We start from the raw sequence: 14,045 nt of genomic DNA, 5'->3' as shown, positions 1-14,045 counted from the left end.
GAAGGGGAAAATTGACCCGCCTACTACGCCAAAAGCAAATAGCACACGGAAGTGCAGAATAGGTTCACTCCCGAAAGTAAATAACACGTATGCGACGTGGGGGAAAAACCTCAGACCGGATCAACATGAGAACCGAAGAGAGAAAGTCCAGGGTGCTGGCGGGATACGAGGCGATAGGCAATAACCCGGCACTAGCGAGGTGACCGCGACCCGTATAAATACACAGAGACCTGATGAGGGAATTCACAGCAGGTGGTGGAAGCTGGGAAGTGCGGCTCCGCCCCCAGCTGTCAATCCGCATGTGACAGTGGGGCACACCCTTAACTGGTTGCCAGACAATCGCAGGGCACATACAGACAAACTACCATCCCCACTCACGCTCATACCTCGGCACAATTTATACTGTAGTGTCCGATCAACCTGTCCTGCATGATTTTGTAATGTGTGAGGAAACCAGGGTACCCGGGGAAAACCCACACAGGCCTTATTTATTCTCTTTATGGTTAATATCATCATTAACTTGTGGAGGTTTTTGTAACGCAGTCGTGCAAATTTGATTACCACAAAGTCAGTAAAGTTCATCTCCTGACCTTGACCTTGTTATAGATCAGGGGTGGGCAAACTTTTTGACTCGCGGGCCGCATTGGGTTCTAAAATTTGACAGAGGGGCCGGGCCAGGAGCATTTGGAGGGAGTGTTTGGGCCGGAAATACTCTGAACAAGTTATGTCCATAATTTATAAAATCACTTCAAATGACTTCGACTGAGCGTATTTTACAAAGATTCCACAGCATATAGCTATAGTTTACGTTTTAAGACTTGCGCTGAATATATGAAGTCTTGTTTTCGAGTTGATGACGATCCCCATGTGACATCACGTTTGGACCGCCCCTGACCGAGAAAGCGACACATAATGCAATTTGGGTACTTTGTTTGGTCTGAAAACTTCATGTTGATCTGTGTTGATGGCGAAATTAGAAGGAAAACACATAAATAACACCATGGTGAATCGTTGTGTGTTGCACCAAGACAACTATTTGATATTCGCTGACACAAATTCCCAGCTGACAAATCAGCCCATTTCCAACGGAGCTTGGGCGCAATCTTCTGCTTTTTCTGGGTGCTACATTGCTGTCATTGACGGCTCGAATTGATATGGGAGGACTCCTAGAATCAATTGCAAACATTTATGCTTTCCTCTTCAGAAGAACAAGAACAAGAAAACATCTTCTCCGAATCTGAAGCCATTGTTTTGATTCTCGAGCAAGGCACGACGTCTTGGCGTGACGTCACGAACAGAAGGGTGGGACCTTCTGAAACTGACCATTTCCGGATTCATTTTGAAGTCATTTTTATTGGTGTTCTTCATTTAACTAAAAATATCAGCCTGCCTGATTTGGGTATTTTAGATGCTATAAAACGTTTTTCTGATGTCAGTGGGAAACAAAAACAAAAAATGGTGCCGGTTGTCCTTTAAATGTAGTATGTACAAACCTCATAGCACAGTAAAAACACTACAACCCAATTTATTAACTGTCTTTCAAATGTGAAAAATATCCCTGATCAGTTAATAAATTTGTCTCAAGGAATATGGCGTTTGCATACTATTTCGCAGATACTTGGAGGAGGAAATGGAAATAGATTAAAATAACATGCACTGTGATTTATCAAGATTGCGTCTGTTTTTAAGTTTCCATCGAAGGGGCAAAGAAATCAACATTTATTGAAAAATGGAATCACTTTCAACATTCAAAACATATTATTACACAACGAAATATTCAAGCTCAATAATACCTACTTGTGTTAAATTCCGCCAAATCGTAGATGGTTTGTCCTGACCGCGCGCTCAACAAACTCCTCACTGACGCTCTCTCCTTCACGCGCAAACAGTACACGTGTACCGTCGCCGAGCAAACAAACATAGACTACCTGCAGTTGAAATTTGCATACTCGGCTCGGTAGCCAATCAGAAGCCTGCTTCTTTCTTCCGGACTTTCGCAAGCGTTATAAAGTCGTGCAATTGCATGTCATTTTCCAAAATAGATGCACAGAACCTCAAACTAGAAGAAAGATTCAAAAGAAGCTAACAACATATGTGACGCTACAAAACGTAAATTTACATTAAACCGTGACTGTAAAGTGTACGTGAGACTTATGAAAGAGGCTTAGTGGCTCGTAGGAATCAATGCAAACGTTGCATTGTGCACCACAATGACAATCGACTACTGTAGCAAAATTTACAGCCATGCGCATTTGCCGTAAATTAAGCAAGGTAGCATTTGTAGTTGGTGCATTCTTGATTTAAAAAAAACTTCATACTTTGTGACAATGTTTCTTAATTGGATTGGTCTCATTTTGCTTCAAGTTGGGAAAAATGGGGCAGGCAACTTTTCAGTTATCTGCCCTGTTGTTCGCTAGCTTTTTGTCATGAGTTTTAGACACTGTTTGTACTATAATTTGGGCAAATTCGGCGGGCCGGATTGACAAGCCTAACGGGCCGTATGTGGCCCGCGGGCCGTAGTTTGCCCATGCCTGTTATAGATCCTTCACTGACTGGTGGGACACAATGTTTGAATATGAATAATGAAAATCCAAATTCATAGAAAGAGAGATAGATCAACCAATGGAAAGCTGTAGTTTTCACTCTTGGGAAATGAAATTTTTGAATATTTTTCTCATTATCTGAATGTTTTCTGACATATTTTTTCCAAAAAATGCCAGGGTTTCATTGGACTTCCTGGTATAGCTGGGCCACCCGGAGTAGCGGGTGAGAGGGTGAGTGACAATAATTTCTTTATTATTGCACTTCACATGTGTTTTATTCCTTGTTTTATTTGTTTGGTTAAATACATAGACTAGAGATGTAGTTTAGAGATCTTGGTTTTTCATTCAACAATGTACATATTTATTTTAGATTAGTGCCTTTAGGATCATCTTTATATGAATGGTCCTCATATGAGTTTAGCCTTGATGTTGAGAGTGGTGTGGGAGCTGTGCCTCAGGGATGGGAAGGATGTGAATTTGGGAATCATCGGCAGTAGTGCTCCAATCATTGGGTGTTTCTAGACACCCTCATCGATGGTGGCCAGAGACAGGTTGATCACGCCCGCGCTTGTGTCCCATGCCCAATCAGATGTTGAGAAGCTGGTGGGGGTGGGAGGGGGTGTCTTAGGTTGCTGATCTATGAGCCCATCCAGATCCACTGGCTGCTTCTTTCTGATGCTTCGGAGACTGATCTAACTGTGTGTCGCAGAGCTTGTCCATGGATACCCAGGTTTATTAGCAGTCTGATGGTGGAGGAAGCCACAAACCCTCTGCATCCAACTTCAATGGGATAGACCTTGGCTTTCCATCCTCGCTGTTGCGCATCCACTGCGAGTTCTGTGTAGCGCAGCTTCTTGCACTCATAGGCCTCTTCAACTGAGTTTTCCAACGGGACTGTGAGCTCTGTTATGTAGAGAGCCTTGAATGAAGGGGACCAGAGCACCAAGTCTCACCTTAGGGTGGTGGATGATCATCTTTACACGGCATGTACATAGTGTGTCCTTTTCTTGTAACAATTTAGTGTATCTTGGAACAAGATACAAGTATTTGTCCCATTTACAGTCATGTCTTGCCACCCTCTGAACCTTCCCCCTAAATCACCCTTTCGATTGCATTTTTTCCCTATTTCTCTGTGTACTCATGTTTTATATGGTCCAACGATCTGCTGATGTCCACCCTGAGAAATTTGGGTGTCATACATACCGGAATTTGTTAGAGTCCAAGTTTTATGTGTTGAGAAAAGTACTCTCAACATGCGAACAATTTGGGCTGAAAAGAATCTGCCTGGTGGTCGAATGCTGAATGCATTAGATTTACATTGCAGAGGTCCAAGATTTGATCCTGACTGCGGCATTCCCGTGTGATCTCATAAATATGTGTAACCATCCATTTGCGGGCCAGTGATTCAGCACATTGACCTCACAGTGTAGAGTACATGGATTCAATCCCCACTCCAACCTCCCTGTGTGGAGTTTGCATGTTCTCCCCGGGCCTGCATGAGATTTCTCCGGTTTCCCACATTCCAAAAAACATGCATGGCAGGCTGATTGAAAACTCCAAATAGGTGTAAGTGTGACAGCGAATGATTATTCATTTCTGTGTGCCCTGCGATTGGCTGGCAACCGGTTCAGGGTGCCACCCGCCTACAACCCGAAGTCAACTGGAATATGTTCCAGTACCCCCTCTGCGACACATGTGAGGATAAAGTGGATCTGAAAATGAATGAATGAAAATTCGGGTCTTTCTTGGCACTATCTGCGATTTCTGTGACGTCACAAACACAATGAGAAAAAAAGTGGTGGAAGTGTGTTAAATGTCTCAGATCACTGAGAATTGTGAAAATGTCTTTGTGGAGGTGAAAAAGACCAGCTTTGTAAATTACTTCATGGCTTCCGGCAGGGCCAGCCCTCCCGATGCTTTGATAAAGGACAGTGTGTAGGGAACCATTGTGCGTTGGGGGCACCATCGTCTGTGGTAACTTTTGTGGTACTTGTGTACAAAACTGCCCTGATTTATCATTATTTTTTTTCACAATACAAATTTTATTACCAAAAAAAATACATTTGGTGAAAATTACTGAGGAATTATAATAGAATGAAGGTTTCTGCTCAGTTGATAAAGATAATAATGTTAACAGTCATCAATATCTACCACTTAACTCTCTAGGGAACACCCGGTCCTCCTGGAAAGCCTGGTCTGAAAGGAAGACAGGTAAAAAAAAGATTCTTAAAACTCAATGTGCGTGTGTGTGTGTGTGTGTGTGTGTGTGTGTGTGTGTGTGTGTGTGTGTGTGTGTGTGTGTGTGTGTGTGTGTGTGTGTGTGTGTGTGTGTGTGCGTGTGTGTTATTCTGTGTGTGTGTGTGAGAGGCGGTTGACACACACTTCCGATTGGGGGTGCAAGGCGGGATGGATTGGATTGGATTGGATTGGATTGGATTTGCCTTTATTAGTCTCACAGTGGATACATTTACATTTCACCGCAGCAAAGTGATGAAAGGAATGAAAGTAGAAAAACAAAATACAGGAGCTGCTGGAAAGGCTGCCACTCTCGTGGCGCCGTCTTGAAGTCAAAAGAAGAAAAGAAACACATATTATACAGTACAGTTTATTTATTTAATTATAATACCATATCACATTTATTATACATAAAATAAGATATATTGTGTGTAGTTGTAAGGCTTAGAAAATTAGAAAGTAGAAATTTATGTTTTATGGGGACCTGGGAATGGATTATTCTATATTAATATTTTCCTATGGGAAATACATTTTTGGGATACACACTTTTCACCTTACAACCAATTAAGTTTGTAAGCCAAGGTATCACTGTATATGCTTTGTTGTTTGAAGCAGTTGTTTGAAAATAAAATTCAAGAGTATCGTGAGCCACCCAAAAGCCTTCTTTTTCTTCAAAAGATAACCCTGCGCCTTATAATACAATGTGCCTTACATGTGAAGTAATATTGAGCTGCAACTAGTGTTGCAACTACTGTAAGCAGCCGCCGTCTCCATTTCCACATCGAAAAAGTCATGTGCGGTGCATGCTGGAATACATACAGTAAATGCATGGTCATTGTTTATTTTAACCCTCATCAAAACACAATCGCAAAACAGGCAATCTTAGATATTTTTTTCTGATAATTCGATGATGGAGACAGCCCCAAAAACTTTACTGGGCTGCTTATATCAGAGGTTACTTTGCTTCTATTTCTATGCTTTATATCGCTCGTTTACTGGATGCATTGCTCATTGTATTCATGTCTGTTTAATATTACTTTCAAATAATGTGAGAAATGTTGAGCACAGTGTTTTTGTAGAGAACTGAAAATTCCATGTTATTATGACGATGTGAAATGACCTATGTCGTGAGAAATGTGTTTTTTTTCCATAACGCAGCACTACTTTAGTGAACGTCACTTTGAATGCCCCGATTTTGATGCAAAATATGCTACAAATGGCTGGGAAAAGTAGACAGTGATACCTCCACTGACAAACGCTTCAGATCATGAACTTTTCGACTCACAAACATTAAACTCTCGAGCATATAGTCTTGGCTGACTAACTATTTTTTGGCGGATGAACCAAACCACACGGTCGAACAGCACCACGGTAGCTGGCGGACTAGTTTTCAGCGGAAGAACACCAAACCACATGGTCGAACAGCGCCACGGTGGCTGGCCGTCTAGTTTTCACCCCCTTTCTTTGAGTGCGGACGTGGTTTGTTATCGAGTGTACTTTTGCTATTATGGGATCGAAAAAGACCCCACCACAGGCTAGTGTTAAGGCGAAGAAGACACAAAAGAAAATTACGGTCGAGCAGAAGGAGATCATTGAAAAACACGAACAAGGTATGCGTTTGTGTGACTTAGCGTCCCAGTACCATTACGCTAAGTCGACCATTGCTACCATCCTTCCGAACCAGGAAGCTATTAAGGGTGCGTGTGTGGCTAAAGGTGTTTCCGTGTTGTCTAAGCAATGTTCGCAGGCAATAGAAGAGGTTGATTTGGATTAACGAAAAGCAGCGAGCAGGAGACAGTGTGAGGGGTATTATCGCCGAGCAAGCACGGCAACTTCACAAAGGTAAATAAAACGACTTTATTATACAATAAAATAGCACATTAATTATACATAAAGTAAGGTATATATATACAGTAAAGTCTCGTTATATCGATACTCAAGGGAGTCCGAAAAAATATCGATATAACCGGGACTATCGATATATCCGACCCTGTTTGCATGTAATTTTCTCCGCGCGTTCATAGAAATAGTATCGATATAACCGGGACTATCGATATATCCGATATCGATATAACGAGACTTTACTGTATATATAAAAAAAAAAAAAAATCCTCGTCTCACCCACCATGGGTGGTGTCTGTCCCCATTTCAGCTCGGGTCCTCTACCAGAGGCCAGGAAGCTTGAGGGTTCTGCGCAGTATCCGTGCTGTTCCCAGCACTGCGCTTTTCTGGACCGAGATATCCGATGTTGTTCCCGGGATCTGTTGCAACCACTCGTCGAGTTTGGGGGTCACTGCCCCAAGTGCTCCGACCACCACAGGCACGACTGTCACCTTTACCTTCCAGGCTCTCTCCAGCTCCTCTCTGAGCCCTTGGTATTTCTCGATTTTCTCATGTTCCTTCTTTCTGATGTTCCCATCACTCGGGACCGCTACATCCACGACAACGGCTTTCCTTTCCCCTTTATCTATGATCACGATATCTGGTTGGTTGGCCATTACCATCTTGTCAGTCTGTATCTGGAAGTCCCACAGGATTTTTGCTCGGTCATTCTCCACCACCTTGGGGGGTGTTTCCCATTTTGACCTTGGGGTTTCCAGTCCATACTCCGCACAGATGTTTCGGTAGACTATGCCAGCCACCTGGTTATGGCGCTCCATGTAGGCTTTCCCTGCCAGCATCTTACACCCTACAGTTACGTGTTGGATTGTCTCAGGTGCCTCTTTGCACAACCTACACCTTGGGTCTTGTCTGGTGTGGTATATCCCTGCCTCTATGGCTCTGGTGTTCAGGGCCTGCTCTTGGGCAGCCAGGATGAGTGCCTCTGTGCTGTCCTTTAGGCCAGCCCTCTCTAGCCACTGATAGGACTTCTTGAGATCAGCCACTTCTGCTATGGTTCGGTGGTACATCCCGTGTAGGGGCTTTTCCTCCCATGATTGTCCCTCTTCCAGCACCTCATTCTCTGTTCCCCATTGACTGAGACATTCTCTGAGTACATCATCCGTTGGAGCCTTCTCTTTGATGTATTCATGGAGCTTGGATGTTTCATCCTGGACAGTGGCTCTCACACTCACTAGTCCCCGGCCTCCTTCCTTACGGCTTGTGTACAGTCTCAGGGTGCTGGACTTGGGATGGAACCCTCCGTGCATGGTGAGGAGTTTTCGGGTCTTAACATCCGTGGTCTGAATCTCTTCCTTTGGCCACCTTATTATTCCTGCAGGGTATCTGATCACTGGCAGGGCATAGCTGTTTATTGCCCGGGTCTTGTTCTTGCCATTGAGCTGGCTTCTGAGGACTTGCCTCACCCGCTGGAGGTATTTGGTCGTAGCCGCTTTCCTTGTTGCTAATTCGAGGTTGCCATTGGCCTGTGGTATACCGAGGTACTTGTAGCTGTTTTCAATGTCTGCTATTGTTCCTTCAGTGAGTGAGACCCCTTCAGTGTGGACTACCTTGCCCCTCTTAGTCACCATCCGACTACATTTCTCCAGCCCGAATGACATTCCGATATCACTGCTGTAGATCCTGGTTGTGTGGATCAGGGAGTCTATGTCCCTTTCGCTCTTAGCACACAGCTTGATGTCATCCATGTAGAGGAGGTGACTGATCGTAGCTCCATTTCTGAGGCGGTATCCATAGCCTGTCTTGGCGATTATCTGGCTGAGGGGGTTCAGTCCTATGCAGAACAGCAGTGGGGAGAGTGCATCACCTTGGTATATGCCACATTTGATGGACACTTGCGTTAGTGGCTTGCCATTGGCTTCAAGTGTGGTTTTCCACATCCTCATCGAGTTTGCAACGAAGGCTCTCAGGGTCCTGTTGACCTTATACAACTCCAAACATTCATTGATCCATGTGTGTGGCATCGAGTCATATGCTTTCTTGTAATCAATACAGGCTGTGCACAGGTTGGTATGTCGGGACCTGCAGTCTTGAGCGACTGTTCTGTCAACCAGCAGCTGATGTTTGGCACCTCTAGTATCTCTACTAATGCCTTTCTGTGCTTTGCTCATGTATTGATCCATGTGTCCACTTATCTTAGCCGCAATGATGCCTGACATGAGCTTCCATGTTGTGGAGAGACAGGTTATTGGCCTATATGATGATATGATATATAATTGGCCTATATATGTTATATATATATATATATATATATATATATATATATATATATATATATATATATATATATATATATATATATATATATATATATATATATATATATATATATATATATATATATAGTTTTAAGGGTTATTTAGTAGAAAATTATGTTTTATGGGGACCTGGGAACGGATTATTCTCATTTTAATGTTTTCTTATGGGAAATAAATGTTTGGCAGACGAACTTTCCACCTTACACACACTTTCTGGGAACCAATTATGTTCGTAAGCTCAGGTTTCACTGTACTTCCTTTTCTTTTCTTAAATCCTTGGTCTACAAAGATCCTTTTATAGACATTTTACCAATGCAACATTTGTGCTGCATCTGAAACCAACAATAATAAATACTTCCTGGACTACTGCACATGAGTGATACAGTGTGGTTCATGCTGTTGCCGTTTCAGAGCTAAACAGTATGAGTCGCTATAGGCTGAGGTTGAATGAGACTTTTGTGGTCGGTTTGTTTTCGTTGTAGTGTAGCTCATTGTGAGGCAATGGTGGAGAAAATGATTTTGTTTTACGCAACAGGAGTGCTTTTCGTTGGAGGGGGAAGCACAAAAGAGGGAATGCCTGAAGATTTCTTCATACCAGCGGGTATTTTCGAACAGTTTTGTCGTCGATGAGTTTCACTATATGTATAGCTCAGCGTTTAATGCCATCATCCCAGACATCCTCATGAATAAATTGGCCCATTCGGATTTCTACCTTCACCTGAAACTTGATCAGACACTTCTTCGCTAACAGCTCCCAAGTTGTCAGACTCGGACCTCACTTGTATTCCATCATCACACTTAGCATAGCGGGCCACATAGTTGTTTACTAAGCCCTTTTAACTATGGCCACTGCTGGGTACTAAAAAAAATGTGTATACCAATTTATTTTTCCAAAGAGTTATTTAGTTACTAACTCCATTATTACCATGTATTATGTCTCAGAGCACAGTACTTATGATGTGTTTCCATCACGTTCTAGCCATAGTATAGAGTTGTTTGAGAACAATTTTCCATTGTTCTAACTCAACAGATGGTAATATGACTTATTGATAATAATTCAAATGGATATACATTTCCTCAGCATGTGGTGTTTTGTCTGTATTTGTATATTATAATAAAGTAAACTAAGCATTATCCGATTCTTCAACTTCCAGTAAGAACATCCATCCAGCAATTTTCTAATCCTCTCATCCTCACAGAAGTCATAGGCATGCTGAAGCCTATCCCAGCTGTCTTTGGGCAGTAGGCCGGTTACACACTGAACTGGTTGCCTGCCAATAGTACACACATAGACAAACAACCAACCACACTCACACATACACCGATACGATTTAGCGGATTTTTTTAACCTGCTATGCATGTTTTTGGAATGAGGGAGGAAACTAGAGTTCCCACGCAGGCACGGGAAAACTAGCAAACTATACAGAGAAAGGCCAGGTCTGAAAAAAACCACACTGGCCATCATCTGTAATTTCTGACACTTTTGCAGAGAAACAGCCTTGATGAGAAGCTGCTAGTTGCCTTTAACCGCTCCACTACAGAAAGCATTTAAACAGACTGTATTGCAGCCTGGTGTGCAGGCTTCACGAAAGCAAAGAAGTCACTGCAAATTAATCTGCTCTGTAGATCATAGCTGATCGCCACCCTCACCGCAAAACATCGCCTTATCCACAGCAACGTTTGCAGGCAAATATAAAAATTAAAGACTCTGCACATGCCAGTGACAAATGTATTCAGTTACGTCCGAGGTCTCCCATAACTCACTCATCCAAATTCAGAGAGACACCCCCCCCCCAACCCTTGTGGCCATCGTTATTTAATTTAAACACTCACTTAAAAGAAACAAATAAATAATACTAACAACATTACAACATTATATGAACAATTTCATTCTGTTTTTGACCGGGACTATTGCGCTATTCTGCCGCAAGCTTCCACTTTTTAGAGTGTCTCTCGATTCTCTGTTTTTGCCTATGGCTGTCTCTGATTTTTTACTGATTCTTTGTGAATGATGATGGACTCGACATCTTGTTGTTGCATGCTCACAATGACAGGAAGGCGTTGCTGATCAGACCCATTCCCAACACTCGTCTACTTTCTGTCACCACATTGTTAGGTGAACTTGGGGCGTTAAAGAAAACCCCATTGGTCGGCGGCAAACTCAGGATAGTAGGCATCCCGGGCATAAAAATGTGCCAGGTTTTACATTGAGCTTCTTTTTTTGTTTGCGGCTTTTACTTCAGGGATTGCCACAGCGAATCAATGTCCTCCATCTATCCCGGTTTTGTGCATCCTCTTCTCTCACACCAGCTACCTTCATGTCCTCTTTGACAATATCCATAAACCCCCTTTTTGGTCTTCCTCTCGGTCCCCTGCCTGGCAGTTTAAGGTTCAGCATGCTTCTTCCGATATAGTCACTCTCTCTCCTTTGGACATGTCCCAAACATCTCAGTCTGGCCTCTCTGCGTTCTCTCCAAAGCCTCTAAAATTAGTTGTCCCTTTCATATACTCATTCCTGATCCTTTTCAACCTGGTCACTCCCAAAGAAAACCTCAACATCTTCATCTCTGCTACATCTAGCTCTGCTTCCTGTCTTTTCTTCAGTGGCAATCTCCAGTCCAAACATCATGGCTGGTCTCACCGCAGTTTTATACACCTTTCCTTTCATCTTAGATGAAACTCATCTATCACACATCACACCTGACATTCGTCTCCAGCCGTTTCAGCCTGCCTGTAGATGCTTCTTCACCTCTTTTCCACACTCTCCATTGCTTTGGACAGTTGACCCCAAGTACTCAAAATCCTCCACCTTCTTGATCTCTTCTCCCTGTAACATCACTCTTGTACTTGGGTCCCTCTCCTTCACACACATATATTCCGTCTTGCTGCAACTGATCTTCATTCCTCTCCTTTCCAGGGCAAACCTCCACCTCTCTAGTTTCTCCTCCACCTGTACCCTGCTCTCGCTACAGATCACAAAATCATCTGCAAACATCATCGTCCAAGAAGATTTCTGTGTAACATCATCTGTCAGGCTGTCCATTTCCATCGCGAATTACAAGGGCCTCAGAGCTGACCCCGGATGGAGTCCCACCTCCACCTTGAATTCCTTCGTCACACCAACAGCACATCTCACAGATGTCTTAAAGTCATGATATATGTCCTGCACCGGTCTGACATACTTTTCCGTCACTCCAGACTTCCTCATGCTATATCAAAGTTCTTCTCTAGGCACCCTGTCTTACGCTTTCTCCAGATCTGCTAAAACACAATGCAATTCCTTCTGACCTTCTCTGTACTTCTCTATCAGCATTCTTAAAGAAAACACTGGATCTGTTGTACTCTTTTTTTTGGGGAATTAAACCATACTGCTGCTCACAAATGTTCACTTCTGCTCTGAGTCTAGCTTCAACTACTCTTTCCCGTAGTTTCATTGTATGGCTCATCAACTCTATTGTTCTATAGTTACTACAATTCTGCACATCTCCTTTGTGCTTAAAAATGGGCACCACTACACTTTGTCTCCATTCGTTAGGGATCTGCTCACCAGCTTAGATCTTGTTAAACTACCCAGTCAGAAACACCACTGCCACCTCTTCTAGACACTTCCATTCCTCCATTGGAATACAGGTTTTTCATTGAACCATGTCTTGAAAAATATGGACCTAAATCTTCCTGTCAACATGACGAAATTCTACTGAAGAAAAATTTAAAAACTTTCAAATATCAGCCATCAGGGAGTACTACTCCTGAGCGTTCATTTGTCAGAATTTGTCTGGCTTCTAATCAAAACGGTTGCATTTGAAAGTCTTGTTCAAAGCACAAGCAGAGTTTAGTGAATGAACATTAATAAATAAATAAATTAGGTACACATTAACCTATCAGTCCAAGCTGAAATCAAGAATTGATGTACAACATTTGTGAAGGCATCGGTTTAAACTGGGTACACAACAACATAGTGTGCCTGCGAGTAACACATTGGTGTCCCTTGGTTTAAACAATGCCAAAGACAAAATAAATACGGCACTGATTGGAAGCCTCAGTTTTACCTTCCGTGTTGAATTTGCCAAGTGGGCAGGCAGGATGCTGAGTGTTGATTTATTTTTTCCTGAATGAGTATTGACATACCTCACTGCTCTGAGATTTGGGGTCCAATCTTGATTTTTTGAGGTTTGGACATTTTTCCCATAATTTTAATGATCTTGTGTCCTCCTCCTACATGTCCAAAGCACAATTCTTAGGTTAATTAAATATTCTAAATCATCAAAAGGAGTGATTGTTAGTTTAAATGGCTTTATCTATAAATCTTGACTGTACCCCCAGTAGCTACAGTCAAGATGACTGTAGCCCCAACTTTGATGCCAGTCAGGAAAAACAATAGAGAAAATGTATGGATGCGTTGAAAATGAATTACTTAAAGGACAACCGACGTCTCTGGAAAGGTTGTGTCCATAATTTTTAAAATCGCTTCAAATGACTTCTACTGAGTGTATTTTACAAAGATTCCACCACATATAGCTATATTTTACGTTTTATGACTCGCGCTGAATATTCCGGAAGTCTTGTTTTTGAGTTGGTGACGAGTCCTCACCCTATGTCACTGAAGGAACGCTCCTAACTGAGAAAAGACATAGCTTGCATCACCTCAATGCATTTTGCGGTACTTTGTTTGGTCTGAAAACTTCGTGTTGATACGTGTTGATGGCGAAATTAGAAGGAAAACACATAAATAACGCGATGGTGAATCGTTGTGTGTTGCACCAAGACTTCTAGTGTATTTGATGTTCGCTTACAAAACGTCCCAGGAGACAATTACCACGGAGCTTTGTCACCCTCGTCTGCCTTTTTTGGGTACTGTGAGTACTAAAGAGTTTGTCACTACATTTCTCTCCAGATGCATCAAAATGACCGGAATAAATTCTTTAATCGATTGCAAACTGTCATGAGCGAGTTGACAGCTGGGCGGAGCCTCCGCTCCCGCCGTCCGCCAGCTGCTGTAAATTCCCTCATCACTGACTGGTGGACATTTAAACCCGACGATGGCACTTACCCAGCGTCGGAAGATACTTCGCCACACACCTTGCCAGTACAGAGGTACCTCGGTTCTCGA

General features: G+C 42.7%; 1 protein-coding gene across 7 annotated transcripts in view; it reads left to right on the top strand.

Moving 5' to 3' along the window:
* Positions 1–14,045, top strand: part of col24a1 (collagen type XXIV alpha 1) — a 158,550-nt gene that overhangs the window by 50,644 nt on the left and 93,861 nt on the right. For 6 of the 7 annotated variants that reach the window (XM_089000674.1, XM_089000676.1, XM_089000673.1 and 3 more), the window contains 2 exons: positions 2,721–2,774; positions 4,710–4,754. The exons of the other annotated variant lie outside the window; for it this stretch is intronic. In XM_089000674.1, coding sequence (XP_088856800.1) covers positions 2,721–2,774; positions 4,710–4,754 — 99 coding nt within the window. The remainder of the gene's footprint in view (positions 1–2,720; positions 2,775–4,709; positions 4,755–14,045) is intronic. 7 annotated transcript variants of the gene reach the window in all.

This window comes from Hippocampus bargibanti, linkage group LG07, assembly GCF_051943395.1.
Source record: "Hippocampus bargibanti isolate YZ-2025 linkage group LG07, ASM5194339v1, whole genome shotgun sequence".
NCBI classification, from domain to species: domain Eukaryota; kingdom Metazoa; phylum Chordata; class Actinopteri; order Syngnathiformes; family Syngnathidae; genus Hippocampus; species Hippocampus bargibanti.
Note: the sequence above shows the minus strand (reverse complement) of the source record. Positions and strands in the feature narration are given on the sequence as shown.